Source organism: Oculina patagonica, chromosome 5 (assembly GCF_052425735.1).
Source record: "Oculina patagonica isolate OP01 chromosome 5, crgOcupat, whole genome shotgun sequence".
In the NCBI taxonomy this organism is placed as follows: Eukaryota; Metazoa; Cnidaria; class Anthozoa; order Scleractinia; family Oculinidae; genus Oculina; species Oculina patagonica.
Genome location: NC_135762.1, coordinates 23,016,106 through 23,043,261, shown reverse-complemented (window position 1 = coordinate 23,043,261; position 27,156 = coordinate 23,016,106). Strand labels below are relative to the sequence as shown.

The 27,156-nt window shown below is 39.1% G+C and overlaps 3 protein-coding genes and 1 pseudogene across 4 annotated transcripts in view; 3 read left to right on the top strand and 1 right to left on the bottom strand.

The window, feature by feature from the left end:
* The window catches only part of LOC144653361 (uncharacterized), a 94,398-nt gene extending 82,293 nt beyond the window's left edge, over positions 1-12,105 (top strand). Inside the window, exons 2-3 of the mRNA XM_078513340.1 lie at positions 10,374-10,447; positions 11,620-12,105. Of these exons, the coding sequence (XP_078369466.1) occupies positions 10,396-10,447; positions 11,620-11,957 (390 nt within the window). The 5' untranslated portion in view covers positions 10,374-10,395 and the 3' untranslated portion in view covers positions 11,958-12,105. The remainder of the gene's footprint in view (positions 1-10,373; positions 10,448-11,619) is intronic.
* LOC144653360 (uncharacterized) lies at positions 1,849-4,665 on the bottom strand. The gene is made up of 3 exons (XM_078513339.1): positions 4,539-4,665; positions 3,289-3,362; positions 1,849-2,347 (listed from the first exon to the last, which is right to left on the bottom strand). The coding sequence occupies exons 2-3, from the start codon at positions 3,338-3,340 to the stop codon at positions 2,004-2,006; spliced, it is 396 nt and encodes a 131-aa protein (XP_078369465.1). The 5' UTR covers positions 3,341-3,362; positions 4,539-4,665; the 3' UTR covers positions 1,849-2,003.
* A 1,052-nt stretch (positions 12,106-13,157) lies between the features above and the next one.
* On the top strand, positions 13,158-14,167 carry LOC144654100 (uncharacterized; annotated as a pseudogene). Its single transcript, XR_013570866.1, has 2 exons — positions 13,158-13,230; positions 13,304-14,167. The product of XR_013570866.1 is annotated as an uncharacterized LOC144654100 (transcript).
* Positions 14,168-14,175: 8 nt separating this feature from the next.
* Positions 14,176-19,026, top strand: LOC144654099 (uncharacterized). Its single transcript, XM_078514204.1, has one exon. It carries the CDS (start codon positions 14,176-14,178, stop codon positions 19,024-19,026), a length of 4,851 nt encoding a protein of 1,616 aa, XP_078370330.1.
* The last annotated feature ends 8,130 nt before the right edge of the window (positions 19,027-27,156 follow it).

Genomic DNA, 27,156 nt, shown 5'->3' with positions numbered 1-27,156 from the left:
CAAAAATCGACACTCTAAATTCCAATTCGATCGGGAATCCGAGGGCCACAGGTCTGTCAGTCGAAAGACTGTTATGTGCAACCCTCGTAAAACAAAGTTGATTTATTTATTTATTTGACTCTTTTAAGCTATTATAAAATAAACGATTTACTAAATGTTGTATCGTTATGTCTCAGTCAGTCTGTCTAGCTTTTCGCGGTCTCTTTTATAAACCACTTTCATACGCGTTTATGTGACCCAAACAAAATAAATTATTCACTGCTTTCTATCCTGTTATAACACAAGATTTACGAAATTTTGCCGCCTCTGTGTCTCATGTATTTTTATATAATCGGCATTCGAAACTCTATGGAATTTTAACGTCTCTGCTTTTTCGAAAAAAAAATCGCATATTCACATGAAACGCAAACCTCCAACGTAAAAAACGATATACTACAAACGCGAGATTGTTGCCGGGTCGGTTAGTACCTCTCAAAGGTCTCACATGAATGGCTCGCCACCCTTCGAGAGAACAATAGAACAAACAACTGGGAAAATGCCCCTAGCCTCCAAAACAATAACAACTGGCAACTGCTACACAAGAGCGAGGGGGTTGGGTAACAGCTCTCGCAAAGTCTCACATGAATGGCTCGCTAGTCGCTACCCTTTGAGAGAACAATAGAACGTACAAACGAGGACAGTGCCCCTAGCCTCCAAAACAATAGCAACAGCTAAACAAGAGGGGGATGGATAGCAGCTTTAGTCTCCAGTAGAAATATACGTTTCAAAGAGCTGCTACACTACTGGAATTGTTGCCAGCGTTCTTGGGAAATGAAAGCCCTTTTTATCAAAGACCCGTATATAAAAAATGGCCGGCAGAATCACTCCAGAAATCGTGAGAAAAACTAGTACGCTATTAAGTAACGAGATTCCTTAAGTACAACTCTCAAACAGAGGAGCACTACATGTATTCCGCATAGAGTAGCTTGCATGAAGCAGTTAGTAGCATCAATATAGTCATCCTAACAGTTTACTGCCCAGCGTTTTGCTATTAGCGATTTATAAATCGGAGTCATCAAAGTTCTAGCATTGAGGCGATTTAAAAATTGTATTTGGAATGCATAGACCCTGTTTCGAGCCCTTGCCGGAATCAAAACAATTTGTACAAGGTTTTTTATCCTTGAATTCCCTATCCCCACCCTGGTGTATAAAAGGATTGTGGCGAATTTAATGCTGGGGGTAGGGAAGAATCGTAATACTCCTAGCCGCTTCATGCTAAGGAAACCGGGATAAACTCGGGCAACTGCGATGAAAGATTGGACACTTTAGCACGATGCAGACATTTTTTCTTAGATCCATAAGATTAAAACGGGCTTATCTACCTTTATAATGTTGAACTTGGAATAAATTCAAATTTCTAGATATTAAACAGTTTAAACAGACAAACAGATAATCCAATTGTCTGCCACTCATTGTTAATTTCCGTATCATTAAGCACGAATAGTGTGGCACGTTCTAATCAAGGAGCAGTTTTCAAGTGAAAGCCAATTGAGTGTGGTTAAGCCAAGGCCAAACCAGTTATAATGGTAATCACAGCTGACTCAAATGACACAATGAACCAATGAGAATTCCAAGAAAAAACACGTGATCGCCGCCAAGCGCAGGACTGACGCGCATAACTAAGTCACGACTTCGCATCTGATTGGTTAAGCAGAAAGCGCGCGTTTTTTTTAACCAACCACATATCGCAGTAAAAAAATAAAGCAAGTCAGGGTCACTTTCAAAAGTCAGTAAAAACCGTTTTGAAAACAGAAAAGAAACTATTTCTACCTTGAAAATTGAATTATAAGAGTAATGTGCCGCACAACATTCTCGTCCAATTATAGATTTTATTTTACTGTTCATGTGATTTACATGAAAATATAGCTTTGCCCGCGTTTAATAACTTAACAAACTACGGTATTCGAGGTGGGTATTACCAGACTCCGATTACATTGCTTGCGTTTAGCCAATCTGGATCTAGATTACTGGCTCACGCACACACCGGAGCGGTACCCAGAATCGTCGTACCATGATGGCTCAGAGTTCCATCCATAACACCAACACGTGTTTCCTCCTGTGCTAACATAAGACGAGAAAGCTTTACAGCCAGGCCATTCATTGAAATGCGGTCCACCCTCCTTTGCATCGACGCAAACCTCTTTACACTCGTCTTTACATTTCTCTGCCCGAGCGTCATAATCATACGGATCCTGTGGGTATGATACCGAGGTTACGTACTTCCAATTGTTGCTTTTGGCAGTTTTACCATTCTTGTATTGGACGCTCATGTTGTCTGAACTGCATGCTACTGGAGAACCGCATTGTCCTGGAACGAAAAAAAAAACGTAAAAATTATCTTTTGCCCGGAGCGCCATTCCAATTTTGGAAGCTCAAGAAAGGCAATTTGTAATCCAGTAAATTTTTCCGTGCCCTGTATTTAGTTTTTGTCGGTCGAAAAATTATTGGTTATAAGTGCGACATCCGTAAAAAGAATGTAACTGATCGTGTAAGGCCTCCAAAAAACTCGACCAGATTGAAGGTAACAAGGCAAAGTGCTCTTTGTAAATAGAAAAATTTGAAACGGGGCTGTATTTAATTTTATTTGTGCGTTTTGCAAAATCGAATGTAACGAAGTATTAACCTTAACTGCTCTTATATAGGGATTAAAATTGCAGTTAACATAACAACCGGTCCTCAACTGAAAGCTACTCTTAATGTAACTCAGAAAAAGACTTGAGCCCACGATCCAACGAAAAAATGTTACCTGGTTAGCGGTTAACTACAAAAAGCACGTGACCTCGACGAGCACTTAACCTTAGCCTGCGATATGGTCATGTGATACTGTTCTGTGGATACCTTGTTTTGACACCTGTCAATTGACCATAACATAGATGTCCAATATCAAAGATGTAAGCTGATGTTAACGTTAACGTACGTCATTTGGGTTACCTTGGGACTCCCCCTCCCCCGGAGTCTGTACAGGAGGGCAGGCGTACGCTTATGTCGCAAACAAAATTTCTCGGCTCGATACAGGGTTTACCAATTTCGCTTAGGTATGGGAGCTCTGATATGAGGATCCTACCCTGAGCCCAGTTGTTTGAAATGCCGATTAACGCGCCTGCTATTTCATGATTAAATGTTACGTGGGTTTATATTATAAGGGATTGACATTTATCAAAAAACCAGAAATGAAAAACAAACGGGCCTTGGAAGCTTGATGTCTTATTAGTAAGTTGTGGACGCTAAATGTATCATTAGTTATCTTACCACCAGCCACGATGCACAGCACCAGCAAAGGAACAAGAATCAATCGACTCATTCTTCAATGTGAAATAGGGGTCCTGCAAAATCAGATCGAGTTCTCAGTAACTTGTGTTGGAGGCTTTCCATAAGGAGTGCGGGAAAGGTCGGAGCGCGGCGGGGAGGGGGGTGGTGGTGGTAAGAGATTTGAGATTGTGAAAGCTTGCTTTAAAAAGGTAGGACCCACAAAAATGCCTGAATAGATGTGCTGAGATCGTTGTTAAATTTACGACCATTTTTTAGTTATCAGTAAATTTTGACACATATAAGTTTATTTTTAAATGGACTTTTTTTATTTTGCTGACTGCACGTCATACATGACCTCCAAATGCTTCCAGTTTTTGATTTACCGCGTCCATAGCACTTGACTTCTTTCCATGAAACGGTAGGAATTTTAACATCCGAAAGTTTCACATGTAGGTAGCCATTCATTAGCTATTCATTCCTTTGCTTACAGTTTTACAACTGAGAAAATACATTTTCAAAAATCATTTCCTCAGGGTTTTTCTAAAGAATCGTTGTTTAATTTTCAATGAAAGAAAGTTTGGGTTTTTTGAAGCCCCCCAAAAAATTTAAATGTTGTGTTTTTCGAAAAAGTACTTTATTTTAAAAGGCTCATTTGAATTTTAATCTGTGTCTCAAATAAGAAAAATATTGTTTTCAATAATTATTTCTTTAGGTTTTGTCTCAAATAATCGATATTTAATTTTTAATAAAAGAAATTTTGGTTTTTTTGAATCAACCCCAAAAAAAAGGGTAATAAAAAAATTAAAAAAACAATCTAGATTATTTTAAAGAATCAACATTTTATTTTAAAATTATCAAGTTTGGGTGTAAAGAATAAGACGTTTTTTTAAGAATCAAATTTTTCCTTCAAAGAATCAATATTTAATTTTCAAAGATTCAACGGTTTTTATTTCAAATAATAAACATTTTTGTTTCAAACAAATCAAGATTTATTTTCAATAGATCAAGTTTTACAACTTCACTAATCAGGATTCTCACAGAAACTATAAGTCAGTTCAAGAGTTTTTGGAACTGATAGCGTGAACAAAGAACTTCACTTGGCAAAAATAAGGAAATAAGAACAATCAAAGGGAGCGACGGAAGGAAACCTAGCTTATTCTTGACGACAAAAGGTGTCACTTTTAAGTAACACATTTTTAAAAAAACTGGTTACAAAAAGGCTATTTAAGTCGAAAATATTGAAGTCTTACCTTAAAAGATGTAAAGCTTTAGAGCTCTTGACTGCAATACCTTGAACACCGACTGAATAGCTTTACACACAGCTCGGATCATATAAGATTATATTGAAACTTGTGGGCAAAACCTCAAGCTGAGATAGCGCATCGGGTGGGGCAAGACGGCTGATTACACGTGGTGAAACAATTTTGACACCTGTTGCTGGGGCAAGCTACCGTTTCGTAAAGATAATAAAAATATCAGGGTTAAATAAGTGGTTTGGTTTGAGATTACAACATAATTTGGCATAATTGTGCCTTTAAATTAAACTTGGATGGCTTACTATAGAAGACTTACAAGTTCTTTATGAAAACAATATTTCATTCCGAGTGACAAATAATGCATGAAATATAACAACGCTTCACTGGTCCTTTGTGGGAGGGGTCATAAGGCCATCAAAAAAACTTCATGTTTGCTCGAGGCGTGAAATAGGTCATATTTTAACTGAAGTCCATAGAAGTAATCAAGTTTTTGCTGTAAGGCGTAAGCTAACCTTATTATTTGTTACCGGGCATGGCAACCTAATTTCTTCGCCGCTATTATAAACCGTCTCTTAGAGTTTCGAGGAACGTGACTGTGTAGGCTGGTAGCACAGACTCTGAACAAAAGATTTTATTTTTATTGCAGACTATATCGAATTTGGCTGGGCGGTAAAGATAAAATATACAAAATTGCATAACAAACGAAATTAAGCCCCGGCTATCGAGTTGACCTGTGTCCAACCGTTACACGCTGTTTTTATTTTGACTAGCTTGTTACATTTTTTACGGAGTGTCACATGCAAAGGTTCTTTTTTAGAGTTGGAAGTTTGTACAAGGCAACTTTATTTTTGAAATATGGGTTCAAGAAAAACTGATTCAGTTTCTCTCTTAAAATCATATCATAAGCTTTGATCGTGAAGCTTCTCCGTAATTAAATTATTCATCTCATGTTTTTTTGCTTTGTTCCTGTCGGTTTTCGTTGTTTTATCGCTTCCAGTGATAGTACCGGACTTACTACAGCTGAGCTAAGCTTTTACCGCCCTCTTTCAAGACTGGAAGGGCATTACTGAAGATGTTATTTGTACGAGATATGAAAAGAAACATGAAACAACTGTTCGCAGGTTGTGAATGTTTTCATTTGCTTCTCAATTGACCAATTTCCGCCTCCTAAAACCTCCCGACTCAATCCTAGACATCTCCTGCCAAGACAACAGTAAAATAATGTCGGCCTTTCTCATACATGTATCTGATTTGTGTGTCGTAAAAACGTTTAACCATTAGAGAGTTTGCCGTTTGGCTGGGTTCTAACTGCTTGTTAGAATTTATGTACCAGCTTTTTGTGTATAAAGAATCGAATTGATTTAAAAAAAGCTAGCGAACGTTAACGAAATTGATTCATCTATAAGAAAGCACTCGTCAACAAAAAGCAAGCAAATTAAGATTTTTTCCTTTATGTTGCTGTGTTTAGGCTACCAGCCGAACTAAAACAAGCCATATTTACAGGTAGGGTACCTTCCTAGCCGGGTTAAAAAACGCGGGAAACTGGTTAAAAAGCGCGGGAAACGTACGCTTCTCGTGGATACCAAACTAAAGTCATGCATTTCAAACGCACTTTTCAACAAGTTCAAGTTCAATGTCAAACTAGAGTTTTAAACGTTAATTTAAAGAGCTTAAATGACGGACGACACATTCTAAACGACAGCCATTGTGGTAAATCGAGTAAAAGAAAAATAAGTCAATTGAGACCAATTTTGAGTTTTAAAGAAGAAGTCCTTTTGAGTAATTATTTTGAGGGAGTGTCGTACACAAACCCAAATTATCACCTTTGATTTATTGTATTGTTATGTCTCCGTATCTGTTTAGCTTTTCACGGTCTCTTTTACTAACCGCTCTGATACGCGTTTATGTGACCCAAACAAAATAAATTATTCGATGCTTTCTATTTTGTTATAGCACAAGATTTACAAAGTTTTACCGTCTCTGTGTCTTATGTATTTCTGTAGTATATATTATGATTGCAATCCGAAAGATAAGGGCATTTTAACGTCTCTGCCTTTTCGAGAAAAAAAAAGCGCATATTCACATAAAACGCAAACAAAAAACGGCAAACTGCAAAAGCGAGATTGTTGCCGGGTCTGTTAGTACCTCACAAAAGGTTTCACACGAATGGCTCGCCAAACTCCAAGAGAACAATAGATATAGAACGAAAAAACAGAAAAAATGCCCTTGGCCCCCGAAACAATAGCAACTGTTGCACAAGAGGGGGTTGGGTAACCGCTCTCGCAAGGCTTCACATGAATGGCTCGCTACTCTTTGAGAGAACAATAGAACAAAAAACAGGATCAATTCCCTAGCCTCGAAAACGATGGCCGTTTTCACACTAGAGACAGACAAATGGTCTAGACGGACAAATCGTCTTAGTGTGAAAACGGGACAGACACGATCTTGAACGTACACTGAGTCGTCTGAATTTGTCCGTCAATTTGGCCGTCCAGGCAGACGATTTTTCGAGGAGGACTTTGTCGTCTAGACGGACAAGTCGTCTAAAAGCCGTCTAAAATTCACACTAAGTAGACAAACAATGATCGTCAGACGACTTTTCCGTCTTCTAGTGTGAAAACGGCCAATAGCATACAGCTGAGAATCAAACCAACTGCGAGCAGTTTTTTACATTTACATTTACATCTCATACTTGTAGCATCGTTAGTAATGCCTACCGAGTCTAAAAAAACAAAGAGCGGTAAAAGCTTTGTGAGTCCTGGTACCATCAGAGGAAGCGAAAAAAAAAACCCAAAAACTGACAAATTAAAAATAAAGTAAAACACATGAGGTGAATAATTTAGGGGCCCAAAAATTTTAAAAAAAAAAATATAAAAAAAAAAAAAAATTTATTTCCCGGGAAAAAAAAAAAAAAAGGGAAGGAAACCCGAAAAAAAAATCCCGAAAAAAAGAAAAAAATTTACTGCCCCCTTGGCATATCGTTATATCGGGGTTCCACTGTATTACCGTAAAAGGTTTACGATCAAAGCTATTAATGTGCTTGTAAACTGAATCAGTTTTTCTTGAACCCATTATTCAAAAGTTTCCTTGAACAACACCCCAACTCGAAAAAGAATCTTTGCATGCACCACTCGTAAAAATGTAGCAAGCTAGTCAAGAAATAAAAACAGCGTGTAACGGTCGCATACGGGTCAACTCAACAGTAGACGTTAAATTTCGTAGACTTTTAATGGAAAATATTTACATTTTATCGCATCGTCCAGCCAAATTCGATATATCTGCAATAATTTTATCCACGAATAAATTAAAAAAAAATAAAAATCTTTTTTTTTTTTTCAGAGTCTTTGCTAGGGGCTTACACCCGTCACGTTCCACGAAACTCTAAGAGTATGGTTTATAATACGGGCTCAACCGCTCAAGAGTTAAGGTTGCAATGCAATGTTACAAATAATTAGGAAAGCTGACAACGGACACCAAAAATTTGATTTATTTTATGGACTACATTTAGAATATGACCTATTTCACGCCTCAAACAAACATAGCAAACATTAATTAAGTGTATTCTGAGTCCTTATGATCCTCTCCAAGAAGGGCCAGTGAAACATTCTACGCTTTATTTGTCGCTCGCAATGAAGAATATTTTTGATAAAAAACTTGTTAGATTTTTTCTATGGCAAATTAGCCAGTTAACACACAATTTTGTCAAATTGCATTGTAATTTCACATTAAACCACCTTTTTTACGCTGAGGTTTTTTAGCAACTTAATAAAACGGTAGCTAGCCCCATCAACAGGTGTCGCAATTGTTTCACCGCGTATTACCAGCCCTATTGCCCCACCCAATGCGCTATCTTAGCTTGAGGTTTTTTCCACGAGAATTAATTTTTTTAAGAGGATCCAAGTTAAACTCGAAATATCTGCAAAAATTTTATCACAGAGAGAAGTTTTCAAAATCGTAGTTTCAGAGTCCATGCTACCGGCGTACACTGTCAATTTCCGCAAAACTCTAGGAGATGGTTTATAATATATAGAGATGCTCAAGAATTAAAGTTGCAATGCGTGGCTACTTATAATTAGGTTAGCTGAAGACTGTAGCAAATACTTGATTTATTTCATGGACTGCAGTTAAAATATGACCTATTTCACGCCTCAAGCAAACATTTTAGTGAATTCCATGGCCTCTTGACCTTCATTAAAAAGGGCCAGTGAAGCGTTGTCAAGATTCACGCAGATATTTGTTACTAAGAAAATACTTTTCAAAAAAAATAACTGTTAGATCTTTTCTATGCCAAGTTCTCAAGTTTACGCAAAGTTTTGCCTAATTGTATCGTAAACTTAAAATAAACCACTTGTTTTAACCTGATATTTTTAGTAGCTTTATGAAGCGGTAGCAAGCCCTACTAACTGGTGTCGAAATTGTTTCACCGCATGTTACCTGCCCCACCCAATGGGTTATCTCAGCTTGAGGTTTTGTCCACGAGTTTCCAGACGAACTTATATGATCCGAACTGTGTATAGAGCTAGTCAGTCGGTGAGTGGGGAAAAAAAAAAAAAAAAAAAAAAAAAAAAAATTTTTTAATATTTTTTTTCTTAAAAAAAATAAAAAAAAATTTTAAAAAAAAAAATTTTTGGGAAAAAAAAATATTATATTTTTTTTCAAAACCAAATTAAAAATATTTTATTTTTTATTTTTTTGTTTTTTCCAAGTGAGGTATTTTGTTCACGCTATCAGCTCCAAAAAAACTTTTGAGAACGGGCTAATAGTTTCTTCGACAATCTATTTAGTTAAATTGTAAAATTTTGATTCATTGATTATATTATCATTTGATTCTTTGAAACAAAAACGTTGATTCTCTAAAACACAAGCCGTTGAATCTTTCAAAATTAAATATTCATTCTTCTAAGCAAAAATTTGATTATTTGAAAATAAAGTCCTTTATTCTTTGAAACAAAAACTTGATAATTTAAAAAAATAAAGTATCGATTCTTTAAAATAATCACGAAACTGATTGTTTTTCAAATTTTATATCATCCTTATTTTTGACATTTTTATTCGGGCTTCAAAGAACTCGAAATTCCTTTCATTGAAAATTAAATAGCTATTATTTAACGCAAAGAAGAGTATAAAGATTAATGAAAATAATATCTTTTTACTTTAAAACACAGATTTAAGTTCGAATGAACCTTTTAAAATAAAGACCTTTATCGAGAAACACAAACTAGAACCTCTGAACTTGAAATAGGCTCTTTGCAAACTTAATTGAATAAATGTAAATTCATTGAAGTTAAATCTTTATCCTTCGAGGCTCAACCCTGACGTACAGTCGGCGAAATTAAAACAGTACAGATAAAGTAATCTTCGATTTGTCAAAATTAACTGATAACAAACAAATGCATATGGTCGAAAGTGTATTTGATAACTTCATATACCTTATTGTTACTAATTTTCGCAGGACTTAATTTTCGCGATTTTCGCTATTTTCAAAAAATCGCGAAATTAAAGACCCGCGAAAATTTATTTCAAACGTTTTCTATTGTATTTTTTATGTTAATTACGTATTTTTGGCCAAATCGCAAAACCCAAAATCCCGTTCTGTTTTCGCGAAATTAAGTTCCCGCGAAAATAAGTAACAATAAGGTAATCTTAAGACGCCTATTTAGGCCCTGTTGAGTGGGGGTAGCTCTCTTTTAAAAGCAAGCTCTGACACTCTCTTCCCCCACCCATCTTTTCCGCGCTTTATTAGAAAACGCCTTAATCAATAATAATTAAACCTTTGTTCAAGTTTCTTATGTGCGTCCTACCCAAATAACTAAAAACTCGATTTTCCAGGACCCCAACTTCACATTGAAGAATGAGTCGATTGATTCTAGTCCCTTTGCTGGTGCTGTCCATCGTGGCTGTTGGTAAGATAACGGATTAGCGTGAAATTTTAATTCAGTTTTGCAACTTTTCATTTAGTTTTTTGTTAATTTCTTTTGTCTATTAGTTTTTGTTATGACTAATGCCCAACCCTTACAAAATATTAGCAAAGAACAACTTTATACAAAATAACTAAATTTTTATCCCTCCTCGAGGTTTTTTCGTAATTTTGAAAAGGAAATTTATACTCTATGGTGCTGAAACTTTCAGTAGCTGTTTATTCATCTTTGCAGAAATTTTGATATGCACATTTTGTGTCCATGAAATTGTCATTGCCACGGCAACGTCATAATTACAATTTTTTGTCAAAAATTGTCATTTTTGACATAGTTATTTTGTTCTTCCAGTTTTCTAAAACAAAATTGTACGATTTGTTAAATTTAACATACCATTTGCATTCTGGCTTTAATTTGTATCAATTTCCATTTTTTGTGACCTTCTAATAAGAAAACTGTGAAATCCAAGATTGCGATCTAAGATGGCGGCTCAACTGGCGTCATACGACGTCACTGCCAAAACAAATAATGTCATTTTGTGCTAAGGGCTACTCAGTACAAAATATAATTCCGATAAAGGGGCCAATACGATTGACCATGAGATATAATCCGGACTATTTATCACCGAGCTTGAAATTTGCCATCTTTACTATTTACTACACATTTGATAATTTCGGCATTGCTAATCCTAGCAGTATGCAGGACGCGTGTCACATATCAACCTAGTAAATGGCCTAAGCTCACAACGAGTCTCTCGTAGCTCAGTTGGTTAGAGCGCCCAACCGGTATCTGGGAGGCCATGGGTTCGATTCCCGTCGGGGACTCAGATTTTTTTCTTTGTCCCACGCTCGTGTCATGTTGAATAATTTCTTCACTACTTATCTTTTCCCCCCTTTTTTATCACCGACTTGAAAATTTCCATCTTTATTATTTAAAATCCGGACCAATCCCCAAAAAAAAAAAAAAAAAAAAAAAAAAATAGCGACCACCAATGGAGGTGGATTGTTCGGATTATATCAAAGAACGATTTGTTCATAAATGGTAAGTTCGAGCGCAAAATCCAGATCAATTTTGATTGGTTAGAAGGAATGCTGCCAAAGTTTAACTGGCATTCCGTGCGCCAGGTCAATCTTTTGATGGTTAACTTCTTTCCGTTCCAGGACAATGTGGAACTCCAGTAGCATGCAATTCAGGAAACAAAAACATCCGCTACACGGCGTTTGACCGAACTGCCTCCTCTAACACGTGGGAGTACATTACTTCAGTGGCAAATAATCCCGACGAGGAGATACGGAAACGAGACTGTAGAGATGAGTGCGAAGGAGTGTGCGTCGATGCAAGGGAAGGTGGTCCAAACTTTGATCCCTGGCCTGGCTGTAAAGCTTTCTCGTCTTATGTAAACAGCGGCGGTGGTACGTGCTATTGTTATGGATGGGACCACAAGCCCGAGTGGTATGAGTCATCTAGGTACCGCTCTGGTTGGTGCGAGTCGGACTGATTGGAGATCCAGCCGGATTGGCTAAACACAAGCAATGTAATCACAATCTAGTCATACCCACCTTGACAAACTTAGTTTGCTATTAAAACGTGGGTAAAGCTATATTTCCATGTAAGTCACATGAACAGTGTAATAAAATTAATAGTTGGACAAGAATGTGGTGCTGTAACTTCTTTTATAACTTTTACATATCAAATTTCAAGTTATTGATAGTTGTTTATTTTGTTGATAGAGCGGTTTCAAACTGATTTTCAAAAGTAATCCTCATTTGCTTAGGTTTTCCTTTACCACAATCTGTGATTGGTTTAAAAAAGAACGTGCGGTATTTACTTACCCAATCAAATAAGAAATCGTGATTTGACGGCGATCACGTGTTTTTTTCTTGGAATTCTCATTGGTTCATTGTGTCATTTGAGTCAGCATTGATTGCCATTGTAACTGGTTTGGTCATGACTTAACCACACTCAATAAAAACAGTTCTATGATTAGAACGTGACTCACTATTCTTGCTTAATGATACGGAAATCACCGATGAGTGGCACACAATCAGATTATCTGTTTGGCTGTTTAAACTTTACTAGTTTATACTAAAACAGTAGATAGCACTTTTGGCGCGCGCTGATTGGCTACTCAAACTTGGAATATCCTTCGCTATTCACCTCCGAGCAACGCGCGTGAGGAAATTGTAATCTTTGAAGGAAAAGAACTAGTCAAAAGTCATTCTTTCGGGCTATTTTATCTCACTGTTTTAGTATATACTAAAACAGCTATTCGCGGCTCAGTAAATATCCACCACTTCGGTGAATAGTTGTTAAATATCCAGAAATTCGAATTTCTTCTAACAAAAATACTATAAAGGTAGACTGAGCCCGTTATAATCTTATGTATCTGAGGAAAAATGTCCGCATCGGGCTAAAGTGTTCAGTATTTCATCGCAATTGCCCAAGTTTATCCCGGTTTCCTTAGCATGAAGCGGCCAGGAGTATTACGACTCTCCCCTACGTACAGCATCTAATTCGAATTTGCAGCAATCCTTTTATACGCCAGGGTGTAGATGGGGACGCGATGTTGGATCTTACATATTTCGCGCCCTTTCAGATCCCTTAGGAATTCTATTACATCATTAGCTTTTGTTTTTACTTTTATATTTAAATTCACGGCGTCGTTTAGTTAGTTTTCCGTCATAGTGTTGTACAAGCTGTAGCGCAGTTTTCTGCAGTTTTCGCCTGTTTTATACAGATAACCACTTTCGCGGCCACAGCGCCAAAAAAATGTAAGTTTGTTTATAGTTCGTTTTCGCTACCTTGTAATTTGTGCTTTATAAGTTTCTTTATTTTGCTTTTCAGTTTAAACCTCGCTAAAGACCTCGCTAAAGACACTGAACTTCAATCTAAATATACTGTTTACTGTGTGAGAGTTTACTATTGTGTGGTTTACTGGTCGCGAGAATTTATTTCGCCTTATGGCAGCTACATAAGTTTAAAATTTTTGAGTTTACCTGGATACAATGGATCCGAACGAAGAAGTTCCCGATGATCCTGGCGTTCGTGTCAGCGCTCGCACGAGGGTGCCGAGTAAACATCTTGATCAGGAAGGCGTTCTCTTTGAGAAACTTCGTCGTCTCAAAAAGGAAAGATCGGGTTATCTTTCGGCTGTAACTTCGAAGAGGAACGAAATTGACGCGCTGTTATTATACGAGGAGAACATTCAGCTTGTGAAGGAGAAAATGCCTGGTTTTATGGCTGCATTCGAAGCATTTAAGGAGGCTCATGTTGCTTATTTGTCGAATCTTCAAGACGAGACAAGCGTGACAAGATGTCAGGAACAATTTGATTACGAGTCTTCGCAAGCAGACAACTTCTGTCAAAAGGTTCGAGAGTGGATTAGAAGTGTGGAATTATCGCTAAGCTTAAACTCTGAAATCAACCCTGAGGACTCTGCGAGTCAGATCGCTTCTCGTACCTAATCTAAGTCTTCAACAAGACAATCACGTCGTTCGAATCGTAGTGGTTCACAAAGAAGCAGTACCTCATCCTTAACGGTTGTACGAGCAAAGGAAATAGCTCGTATCGCGGAGCTGAAAGCAGAGGCAGCTGCGTTTAAGAAACGTCAAGCGTTAGAAGAACAAAGGTTTCGTTTGCAACAAGAGCAAGAGCGTTTAACACTGGAAACCGAAATCGCTAAGTCCGAAGCCAAACAACAAATTTTAGCCACAATCATGGAAGCCGACCCGCGTTCGTTTGTGCCGTGCCCGACAGCTTTTGTGCCCAAAGTAAGCAAGGGAAATGTTCCAACACCGAGCGTCAAAGGAAATAAGCCATTACCAGTCAAAGATGGCCGCCATTCTACCGTTGATCCGGAATTACCTGATCATGAATTGTTCAAACGTCCAGAATTACCTGACAAGAAAGCATGTCCCGCAGAATCTGAACACTCTGCGGCTTCATCGTCGCCGAGCTTGAGGGCTTTCAATGAAATGCTAGAGCTTCATCAGCACCAAAACGACCTTCAGCGGCAGCAGAATAAAATCTTGGAAATGCTGGCGACACAACAGAAGAAAATTAATCTTCCCCAGCAGCGAGTTCCAGTTTTCGATGGTGATCCAATAGAGTACGGCCCGTTCGTCAGAGCATTTGAAAACATCATTGAGACTAAAACCTCAGATAGCAATGAGAGGCTATACTATCTCGAACAGTTTACCAGCGGCGATGTTAAAGAGCTTGTTCGTTCATGTCATTTTCTTCCACCGGACAAGGGTTACCAAGAAGCTCGACGGCTATTGAAAAGGAAGTTTGGTGACGATTATCGCGTCGTAACCGCCTATGAAAGCAAGGCACTGAATTGGCCTGAGGTGAAACCAGAGGACAGCACCTCCCTGAACAAATTTTCTATTTTCCTTATGAGGTGCAAAAACGCAATGGTAAGCAGCAAATACCTGTCAAAGCTCGAGCAGCCTGATACCATTCAGAAGTTAATTATGAAGTTGCCCTTCAACTTAAGGAGAACATGGCGCCGTTTGGTAGACCGTATCATGGAAACTGAAGAGAGGAACGTTTCGTTTAGCGATCTTGCGGAGTTCGTTGAAAATGAAGCGAGAGTGAACGACAATCCCGTGTTTGGGAAAATTGTTGAAGATGCGAAACCTAAACAGAGCTCGCGAAGTAGTCGTCCGCCGAAGAAACCTGACGAGAAGAAGAAGAGTTTTGGTGCGCAAGTGAGTGGTGATAAGAACCCACCTGCTGGAGCGCAAATGAGTGATGTTCAGACCCCGTCTACTGGTGTGTCACCTCTTGGATCAGCCCCCTCAACTGTGGATGTCTTGTGTTCGTACTGTAACTCTGGGCACGCCTTAGACACCTGTGATGCCCTCAGGCGCCTCCCATATCAGGATCGAATTCAATTCCTCGTATCTAAGCACCTTTGTTTTGGTTGCTTGTCCGATGACCATACAGCAAGAGCTTGCCCGGAAAAGAAAACATGTACGGTTGCTAACTGTGGCAAAAAGCATCTAACAATCCTTCACACGAACACTGCAAGTCGAAATCGACCGACTGATACTCCGTCTACAAGTACCTCGCCCACCGAAGAGTCTGCGCGCGTCCGTAACGCGATGATTAACCTACCTCGCTCGAAAATAGGCATGGCTGTTGTTCCAGTTAAGGTTTGGTCGAAGTCGACAAGAACACAAGTGATGACCTACGCCTTTTTGGACAGTGGTAGTTCCTCATCATTCTGTACAGAATCTTTGATGAAGCAGTTAGGAGTCAGTGGCTCGAGAACTCAGATTTCCTTGACAACGTTGGAAAAGAAGAACAGTCTTTTAGACAGCTTCGTTGTGAAAGATCTTGTCATTTCCGATCTGGATGAAAACGTCCTAATTGATTTGCCAGCACTCTACACGAGACCAGAAATACCTATTTCAAAAGGGGACATTCCTACTCAGCGTGACATTGACCAATGGCCGCACTTGTGCGGAGTACACCTACCTGAAGTTAATGCTGAAATCGGTCTTCTCATTGCCTGTGACGTCCCCACAGTCTTCGATCCTTTGGAAGTGAAGCACAGTGAAGATGGTGGCCCTTATGCCTCGCGAACGTGTATTGGATGGGTTGTGAACGGTCCTCTAGGGCGTTATCACGAAGGCCCGCATGCCACCAGTTTATTCATCAAAGCCGATCCTGAGTTTCATCAGATGGTGAGAAATTTCTACGATAGCGGTTTCAGTGAATCAAGCGCTGAGGACAAACCTGAAATGTCACAAGAAGAGATCCGTTTCATGTCCGAGCTGGAGAGTACCGTGGTCTTGAAAGATGGACACTACGAAATTGCGTTGCCTTTAAAAGATCGTAATGCACCACCACCTAACAACTACCCGCAAGCCATGCAGCGTGCTCTCTGGCTGAAAAAGAAGCTTCAACGCAATGGGAACTTGTACAACGACTACAAGGGGTTCATGGCGGACATTATAGACAAAGGATTCGCCCGCAAAATTCCAGCGGATCTCCAGAAATCCAGTGACGTGAAATGGTACATACCGCACCACGGCGTTTACCACCCGCATAAGCCCGGCAAGATACGCGTGGTATTTGATTGTTCTGCCAAATATCAAGGCAAGTCGCTCAATGATCTGCTGCTCAATGGTCCGGATTTAACGAACACTCTATTTGGAGTCCTAATGAGATTTCGACAGGAGAGAATTGCACTTATGGCAGACATTGAATCGATGTTTTATCAAGTAAGAGTAGCTGAGGCGGATACTACGTATCTTCGCTTTCTTTGGTGGCCTGATGGCAACTTGGAAGGTGAGCTTGAAGAATACCAGATGGTTGTACACTTATTTGGAGCCGCCTCTTCTCCTGCATGCTCCAATTTTACCCTGCGCAAAACTGCGGAAGACAACACTGAACACTTTCCAGAGGAGGTAGTGAGCACAGTTAAGAACAACGTCTACGTAGACGACTGTCTTAAATCTTTACCATCAGTTGATGAGGCTTCACAGCACGCAAGTGACCTACGGTCTATGCTTTCAAGAGGCGGTTTTAGGCTGACGAAATGGATAAGCAATAGTCGCCAAGTCCTGGAAACTATTCCCGAGGCTGAACGCGCCAAGGAAGTAAAAGCTCTTGACCTAAGCAAGGATGACCTTCCAGTTGAAAGGGCTCTTGGTGTCAAATGGTGTGTGGAAACAGACACCTTCGGTTTCAAAGTGGAGGTTAAGCACAAACCACCCACACGACGAGGCATTCTTTCAGTCGTCAGTTCTGTTTATGACCCCTTGGGTCTCGTTGCACCCTTCGTGTTACCAGCTAAACGGTTGCTTCAGGACCTTTGTCGCATCAAGCTAGAATGGGACGACCCAATTCCCTCAGAGCCTAAGGTTCGCTGGGAGCGTTGGATGGCGGATCTTCCCAAACTATCACAATTTTCTGTTGAGCGCTGTGTTAAGCCTGCTGGATTCGGTGTTATCTCATCAAGTCAGTTACACCATTTTTCAGATGCTTCCGAGGCCGGTTTTGGTTCAGTTTCTTATCTTCGTCTCACCAACGAACAAGGCGATGTGCACTGCTCCTTCCTTTGTTCGAAATCACGTGTGGCACCTATTAAATCGATCACGATTCCACGCCTTGAGTTATCCGCCGCAACAGTCTCTGTCAAGCAAGACAAGGTCTTAAGGAGAGAATTAGAGATTCCAATCGACGCCCAGTCCGTTTTCTGGACAGATAGCACCGCAGTATTGCGCTATGTCAAGAACGAGACGAGACGGTATCACACCTTCGTGGCCAATCGGGTCGCTGTTATTCGCGATGGCTCTGAGCCTCATCAATGGAAGCATGTCAGTGGTGAAAAGAACCCTGCAGACGACGTTTCCCGCGGTTTGACAGCCGACGTCTTCCTTCGTCAAGAGCGATGGTTGACGGGGCCGGAATTTCTTTGGAAACCTGAGTACATGTGGCCAATGCAGTCAGAGGCGTTAAGCGTCATCCCCGACGAAGATCCGGAGGTAAAAACGGAAGTTAAAGTGTGCACTTCTTCTTTAAAGAAGCTGAGCAGCTCTCTCTCGGATTATTTCCAGAAATGTTCTTCTTGGAACCACCTTAAGAAGGCTGTCGCCTGGCTCATGCGTTACAGAGAAAACCTTCTAAATAGGAGTAAACACAACAAGTTGAATCACGATGTTCCCAAATACATCACCGTTGAAGAGATGGAGAGAGCGGAGAGAGAAATTCTAAGGCATGTTCAGAGAAGAGCCTTCCCCGAGGAGGTTAATCATCCCGAGAAACCAGTCAAGAAGAAAAGCCGCCTGTACAAGCTCGATCCGATCGTTGTTGATGGGCTCTTATGCGTTGGAGGCCGTTTGCGTAGAGCTTCTCTACCCTCAGAGTCAAAGAATCAGATTATTCTCCCGAAAGAAGATCACACTACCAGATTGATAATCGACCACTATCACAGGATTTGCGGACACTCCGGCAGAGAACACGTCCTGGCCTTGGCTAGAGAGAGGTTTTGGATCACTCAAGGAAGTTCAACTGTGAAAAGTGTTCTAGCTGAGTGCGTGAGCTGCCGTCGTCGTCAAGCACCTCTATGCCAGCAGAAAATGGCCGACTTACCAGAATGCCGCGTTTTGCCTGACAAGCCACCCTTCACATCAGTCGGCGTAGACTACTTTGGGCCCTTCCAAGTCCGCCGTGGGCGTTGCCTCGTAAAGAGATATGGCGTAATCTTTACATGTCTAGCAATTCGAGCTGTACATATCGAGATAGCGCACAGTCTAAACACCGACTCGTTCCTGCTAGCCCTGCGGCGATTCATTACCAAGAGAGGCCAAGTGAACGAATTTATTCAGACAACGGGTCAAACTTCACCAGTGGTGAGCGAGAGCTGCGTGAGGCTATTTCAGAATGGAATCAGGAGAAGATCCACAATTCTCTGTTGCAGGAGAGCATCAAGTGGTCCTTTAGCCCACCGTATGGATCTCACTTTGGGGGCATTTGGGAGAGATGCATTCGAACCATTCGGAAGATCCTTCGAGCCTTGCTACGAGAGCAGATCACTGATGATGAAAGTTTAGCCACTTTAATGTGCGAAGTCGAAAGCATCATGAATAGTCGACCCATTACGACTGTGTTCAGTGATCCAAATGACTTGGAGCCTTTGATGCCCAACCACCTCTTGTTGCTCAAATCAGAAATTCCTTTACCTCCTGGTTTATTCAAGAAAGAAGATTTGCTTTCGCGCCGTCGGTGGAAACAAGTCCAGTATTTGGCTGATATTTTTTGGAGAAGATGGAGCAAGGAATATCTTCCCCTTCTACAACTTAGACAGAAGTGGGTGCACCCTAAAAGGAATTTGGCTGTTGGTGATGTTGTTTTGGTTGCAACGGAAGCATCGCATCGCAATTCCTGGCCGCTAGGAAGAGTCGTCGAAACCTTCCCAGATAAAAGAGGTTTTGTTCGCCGAGTGAAAATCCGCACCAAGTCAGCTGTTTATGAAAGGCCTGTTGACAAGCTTTGCCTTCTTGTTGAAGAAGAATGTTCAAGCAAAGAGGACATGGACACTAAAAATTAAGAGACATTTAATAAACATTTACTCAGTCTTTTATGCGCAATTGCATTGCGTGACTATTTTTGCATCGTTATCAGATGGTGTTAAGATCCAAGCGTATATTTAAGTGACTCGTATTATCTCGCACTTAGGGGCCGGGATGTTGGATCTTACATATTTCGCGCCCTTTCAGATCCCTTAGGAATTCTATTACATCATTAGCTTTTGTTTTTACTTTTATATTTAAATTCACGGCGTCGTTTAGTTAGTTTTCCGTCATAGTGTTGTACGAGCTGTAGCGCAGTTTTCTGCAGTTTTCGCCTGTTTTATACAGATAACCACTTTCGCGGCCACAGCGCCAAAAAAATGTAAGTTTGTTTATAGTTCGTTTTCGCTACCTTGTAATTTGTTCTTTATAAGTTTCTTTATTTTGCTTTTCAGTTTAAACCTCGCTAAAGACCTCGCTAAAGACACTGAACTTCAATCTAAATATACTGTTTACTGTGTGAGAGTTTACTATTGTGTGGTTTACTGGTCGCGAGAATTTATTTCGCCTTATGGCAGCTACACGCGAGGGTGAAGAACCTTGTACAAAAAGCAGTGACCCGGCAAGGCCTCGAACCAGGATCGATGCATTCCAAATATAATTCAATTATATGAGTTGTTTTTCGTAAATCTTAGCCCCAATCCTAGAAGAACGATGCCTCCAGTCTAAAAATCTCTACTGAATAGCAAAACGCTGGGGCCGTAACCTGTAAGGATGACCATGAATCAGTTTTTTGAATCAATACAATACAATACAATACAATACAATGTTAAATGTGATCATTACACTTAGCTATGGTTTCGATGCGTCCCGCAGATATGGTTAGCAAAATATGCGGGAACGCACCAGCTAGTTTACAGGTAAGCCACAATGAAAATAAAACAAAAATAAAATAAAGTGAATAAAATTCTTCAAAGCTTTAAAGCTTTAAGACGGAATCCACTAGGAAGTCGAGTAATATTTATTAAAGTTGGACAAAAATCAATTTCCAGAATAATTTCAATCCTATTGCGTTATTTCCTACCCTTAATAAAAGGTAAAGATGTAAGTAATTATCCGTGATAACACCAACAACAATTTCTTTTTAGAGTCTGAGAAAATGAATTTCAAAGTTCACAAGGTATGGGCAAAATCTCACGTGTAGCCATTTTGTAAATTCGTCTTAAGCGATTCAGTGGAATTCAGCGGAACTTCAAAATGTGTTTTCGATGTGTGGTGTTGTTAGAAAAGATTTCTTTTGATAAGATATTTGAAGCAGTAACAAAAAAGTTTGCAATAAGGTGGAAATAATTCTGGTACAACAATTTCTTATCAGAGTCTGAGAAAATGATATTTAAAGTTCACAAGCTATGGGCAAAAGCTTACATCTTTTAAGAGATTCAGTGGAATTCAGCGGAACTTCAAAATATGTTTTCGATGTGTGGTGTTGTTAGAAAAGATTTCTTTCGATAAGATATTTGAAGCAGTAACACAAAAGCTTGCAATCAGGTGTAAATAGTTTTGGTACATAATTTTGTCCAATAACTACTCGAAGTCCTGGCGGATTTCCTCTTAAATATGTGCGACGCATTTCCTGATTAAAAATTTCTAGCTTAAAAATTTGTTAAAAAAAAGTGAGCTAAATCAGTTTTTTTACCTAATTATTTGTAACATATTTGGGCATGGCAACTTTAATTCTTGAGCCCCTCTTATTAACCGTCTCTTAGAGTTTTGAGGAACGTAATAGTGTATGCTGGTAGCATGCACGGACTCTGAACAAACGATTTGGAAGACTTCTCTCTGTGTGTAGAGCTTGAAAACATTGAATTTGACTGGACGGTAAAGATAAAATGTACAAAATTGAAGTAGGAGTGAAATTAAATCCCGGCTGTTGATTTGACTCGTGTGTGAGGCTCAACGTTGTTTTTGTCGATTTGCTACATTTTATACCAATATTTAATGTTACATGCAACGGTTTCTTTTAAGAGACGGCTTTTCCAAGAAAGCTTTTGAAAAATGGGTTGAAAAAAAAACTGATTCAGTTTCTGTTTTCAAGCATTTTATTCGCTTTGATCTTGAACCTTTTTCCGTAATAAATTATTCACCTCATGCGTTTCACTTTGTTTCTGTCAATTTTAGTTTTTTTAATCGCTTCCACTGATGGTACAGGACATACTAAGGTTTCACCGCTCTTTTTTGTAGACTCGGTAGGCATAACTAAAGATGGTACAAGTATGAGATGTAAACTGTAAACTTAAACAACTGCTCGCAGGTTTTGAATGTCTTTTACTCCTCAACAGTATCAATTTCCGCCTCCTAAATCGTCTCAACTCAATCCTAGACATCTCCCGCCAAGACAACAGTAAAATGAAGTCGGCCCGCTTCTCATACATATATCTGCGTGTTGTAAAAGGTAAAACCATTAGAAAGTACGCCGATATAAAAAGTACGCCGATATAAAAAGTACGCTGCATGTGGCTCGTGAAAACTGCGAGTTAAAAATCATGCAATAGCTTTTCTCAAGTTGCCAAGTTTATAAAACGTCGTATTTAAAAACTACCAAGATGTTCACGACATTGATTCTTGTAGTAGGAAACACTCGTCACTGCTAGTAAAAAAACAGAAAGCAAATTTAGATTTTTTCTTTATGGTCCTGTGGTTAGGCTACCAGCCGAGCTAAAGTTTACCAGAGTTGATTAGCAAGTCAAATGTACAGGTAGGGTTACTCTCCTAGCCGAGTTTAAAAGCGCGGGAAACTACTTAAAAAGCGCGGGAAAACGTGCGCTTCCGCTGATACGTCATGCATATTTTCAAACGCACTTTTCAACAACTTTCAATGACTTTTGGCAACAAACTAGAATTATACGTTTTTATATCAAGCGCTTCAGTTTAATGACAAATCCTTAACGAAACCCTTGGGGATAATCGGGCCAAAGAAAAATCAGTCACACAGAACCAGTTTTGAATTTTAAAGAAGGAAACGTTTTGAGTCAAAACAGTTTCATTTATAAACACGGGTGTTATTCACAAACCCAAATCAAATCTTTAATTTTCTTATTGTAATGTCTCAGTGTCTGTCTAGCTTTTTATTGTCTCTTTTATTGACCGCTTTGATAAGCGTTTATGTGACACAAGCAACATAAATTATTCACTGCTTTCTATTCTGTTATAGCACAATATTTACAAAGTTTTACCGTCTCTATGTCTCCGGCTTTTCTGTAGTTTTTATGATGATCGGCATCCAAGACTTCAAGGCATTTTAACGTTTCTGCTTCTTCGAAAAAAAAATCACACGTTCACATTAAACGCGAAATAACTAAGTAATACGTAAAAAACGACAAACTGCAAACGCGGGATTGTTGCTGGGTCGGGTACCAGCTCTCGCGAAGTCTCATAATGGCTTGCTATCCTTCGAGAGAACAGTTAAACAAACAACAAGAACAGTGGCTTCTACGCTGATGAAGAGACAGAAGTCTCGAAACGTCCGAGAAATTTCGTATTTCAGCGCACTAACAAAAAGTTTTTTTGTTTTAATTTTTGTCAACAGGAACAGTGCCCTGGCCCAAGCCCCAAAAACAATAGCGACTGGTGCCTAGAAGACCAGTAAAATTACAAGCCTAAAAGAGCTGCTATACTACTGGAATTATTGCGAGCGTTCTCGGGAAAGCAGAGCCGAAAATAAAATTATGACCGTTTATTCCATGAAAAAACTGACCGGCTAGTTAATGATAAAGTTAAGGTTATTTCCTCTACAGAAACGTTCTAGAAATCAGTGTCAGCCATTTTGTAAACCAGCATCACCAGTCATCTTAGCAGGTTACTGTCCCTGCGTTTTGCCACTGGCGATTTATAAACCAGAGTGGAGAGAATCAATCTTCTAACATTGGGGCTAAGATTTACGGCAAATAATTCGTATTCGGAATGCGTGGATTTACCGTGAAATTGCAGCTCAATAACTGGCCACCAAGTGTCTTTGCATGAAACAATACACTTGAATCTAATTTTCAATTGTTTTATAGACTGTTCACAACCCTCTATTTTTCGTATTTTTTTCAATCGTTGAACGCGGAGGAAGAATTGCAAGAGAGAGCTGGACGCCAGTGCAAAATGGGAGGCGCGAGGGGGTGGAGGACGGGGAGCTTGGCACTCAAGCTCGCTTCAATTCCCTCGCGCTCTTTTGTGTTGAAAAATAGCGAGGCTGTAAACAGTCTATTGTTTTAGATATAAAGCGCTTTTGCTGGAAGTTCAAAGTACCAACCGGACAGAAGTTGAAAATCAGGGCGTGATTCTGTATTGGAAACGACATTGGAAACTCACCGCCAGGTTCATCGCTGCGAAAATTAAAATTGCGCCAATACCGTACCCAGCTTTCTCTCCAGCGTCCCACGGTGGAAGAAGAGAGACGACCCTGGTGTCGAGTACGCTCGTGTTTGTATTGCTAGTTTTCCGTGTATTAGAATTGTATTAGAAATATTTTTTAACAACTCATTCTCTATTGTACATTGATCCTACAATCTCCTTTTTAATCGGGCGTGGCCGATTTATAGTTTACCCTTTGGTCGTCCTAGACGATAGTCTCCTGTCGGCTAAAAATGACGGGGATAGCCTGGGCCAATCGGTTTCATTTCAGTTTTGACAGTAAATCGTTGCAGGAACACTGGGTCGACTTTTGAGCTAATCCGCAATCTGGTTCTCTTCTTTGCTTCGGCGGGAGGACAGAGAAAAAAGCTTAAGGGGTAAAGTACTAATAATCACCATTGTGAAACTGTAGTTGCTTTGACAAGTTAAAGCTATTTTTGTAAATAAAAGGGGTAACGTCATTCATGTCACGCAATGTTTTTGTGGGAAACTTTGAAACTAGACGCTTTGCTGGTTTCTACAAATAGCAGTGTGATCTGGCGGTACATTGTTTTGAGGCGGACTCCACTTTAAAACTATTTTTTAAATATTTAGCAAGAAGTATGTCGATTTTCATTTCCGCACAGTTGGGCGTCAAAGTCGCCTGTCACAAAGAGTAGAATGTTTGCACAACTTGGTTTGGATATATTTTAGATTTGACTAGTGACGTTAGTAAGACACTTCTCAAGACGTCAGCAAAACGTTAGCAATGTACAGTATTGGTGTGAGCTTGAATGGAATTTTTTACGAGATCAGTAAAGCTATCGAATGAAAAGATGACTTGAAAATGAAAACTTCAAATAATTATAATTAAATACCAATTGAATTTTAGATGAGAAATTCCGGAAGTGACATCTGTGTTCAAAATAGGAATTTTTGTAAAACTTAAAGTTCCGAAAAAAAAGACCACATGTTTTGTAAAAATCACAGACAAACATGATCAGGAAAACAAAACAGGCCAATGGGTTTTATTCACGAAAATACAACTTTCTTAAGAAAGAGTTTGTAAACAAGACAATGGAATCGAATTACATTTCACACGAAATTTGCATACATTTGAATTTTGCAAAAAAGAAGTATCTCTGCCGAGACATAATAGCGAGACCTTACATTAATAATTATTGTATTCTGATCTGATTGTTATTTTTTATGCATTAACTATTTGAAAGTGGTTCTCATCGATGAAAACAAAACGGTTTTTCATTCACTGCTTGAAGTATTTATAGACGTGAAAACATTCGCTTAATCAAATTACATTCTGCACGAAATATTTTGTATCCATTTGTCCCGAAACTTTGAGGAAATTGAAATCTTTGTGGACAGTACTGCATAAAAGCAGTTCATAGAATTGAATAAAAAGATAAGAACCATATTATAATAAAGTATTATTTCGTTTGTCTCACGACGTAGTCACGTGTGATGGAGATCGCAACGTTTCGACTGCATACTGCTAGCCTTCATCAGGCGATAAGGTCGACTGGTTGTGCGTTAGCTTATAAAGCACACGGCTGCGCTGTGATTGGTTGGTTTTCAACAGCTCTGATTGGTGCATTTCGATCCTCAGTGTTCTGCATGCTGGTGTACTGTTGCTCCCTCGGCGGTCCGCAGTCGTACAGTTCTCCTGTTGTTGTGTTTTTTGATCGTGGGCATCCATGCTTCAGGAATTTCAATTCCACTGTCCCTGATAATACTTTATTATTATACTCTATCACGATGAATAACCACAACATTTTTTATGACAAGAACCATATTGATAAAGGGCTCATTTTGACGAAATTCAGGATTTTCAAAGACTGCCAGTAAACGGCTGTATCTTGTCTGTCTCTAACGATTTTGCTAAGGTTTCGAACGAGCTAATTTTTCAACATGATATCATGGTAGCGGGAAGAAATCGGTTCGTTCTGAATTTTTCAATACGGTATATACAGACCCTCTGTACAGTAAAAAACGTTTTGGGAACAAACCATTGTGAACTTATTTTCTATGTTGATCAGTAAAAATCCTTAGCACGACATGGAATTTGTTATCAAGTTTGTTAGCACGTTAATACTGCAAGGTGTATAACCTCAGAGAATTATTATCAAGTGTGTTTTGTTTTATTAGCGGTTTATACTCTATGGTCTTGGTATGGGAGATCAAAATTAAGGCAAATTTCTGTTATTATCTGATTGCTTGGCACAGATTAGTACGATACTGAATTGGTTAGGAAATGTAAACAAACATTAAATTAAATGAGAGTAGAAAGGGAGGGACAGGTGGGGGTGAAAGGCTAAGGAGATGGAAAGGGAGGGAGAATTAAAATCCATGCTTGATTATATCACGCAACCTTTGACTTCTGTTGTTTTCTCACAAGAACAAAACTTAAGGTGGGGTTCTACCTGAATTTGAATGGAACTTTAAGAGATTTAAAGAAGGGATTGAAGAAAAGAATGGAAACACCTTCAAACAGTTGACCCCCTCGCAAGAGCACTCCGGGTTGTCAGGAGACTGATTGGTGTCCGTCCACCAATTTTTAACTTCAAATTCAAATTTTAAAATCACATTAAATCTCCAATATTTCTTATTTGTCTAAATTTTACTAATCCTTTGAGAAAAACTATCGCCTCCCAGACATCCCCCAAAATCGTCCAAAAATTAACAAAATACTGCAAAACAAATATATATGGGATAAGTAAAGCTTTTTTGGATTCCTTGAAACGCAGCTGAAATGGTTTTCAGTGTTTTCCAGCCCTTATACTTTGGGTCAGTACTACTATTCTTCACCAGTTGCTATTACAGTAATGGTATGAAACAAATACCTAATCATTGGTCAATAAGTTGTGATCATTTTCGTGACAATAGTAGTTACCTGATTAGGAGTTGTATACTGTTCCATTAAAGTGTAAGGGCTGGAAAATACTGAAATGCGTCAGCCACCTAAAGCGTTGGAAAAATTGGTCTTCAGGTAAAAACCTCGCCTTTATTGAGTATTGCGAAAAGGCTGCACTTTGCTAAGTGTTACGAATTTATATTTTCTAGACGTCTAGTTCAATCGTTTATTTGTATTGTGCGAAAGATATTTTTATAAATTGAGATCATTATGTCATTAAGTAATAATGTAATCTTGAAAACATTCCACATTTTCATTATTAAATAGAAACACGAAAAATTCAAATTGGGAAAACAAGCCTGTCAAAATGACGTTGCCATGGTGATTTCAAGTTACTGGCACAATAACTAATCCTACCAAATTAT

What these genes read in the sequence shown, in the direction of transcription:
- LOC144653360 (XM_078513339.1), bottom strand. Translation starts at nt 3,340, where the DNA reads ATGAGTCGATTGATTCTTGTTCCTTTGCTGGTGCTGTGCATCGTGGCT. An exon ending in GCTGTGCATCGTGGCTGGTG is followed by an intron (nt 2,348 to 3,288) that starts GTAAGATAACTA and finishes TTTTCGTTCCAG; the next exon opens with GACAATGCGGTTCTCCAGTA.
- LOC144654099 (XM_078514204.1), top strand. Translation starts at nt 14,176, where the DNA reads ATGGAAGCCGACCCGCGTTCGTTTGTGCCGTGCCCGACAGCTTTTGTG.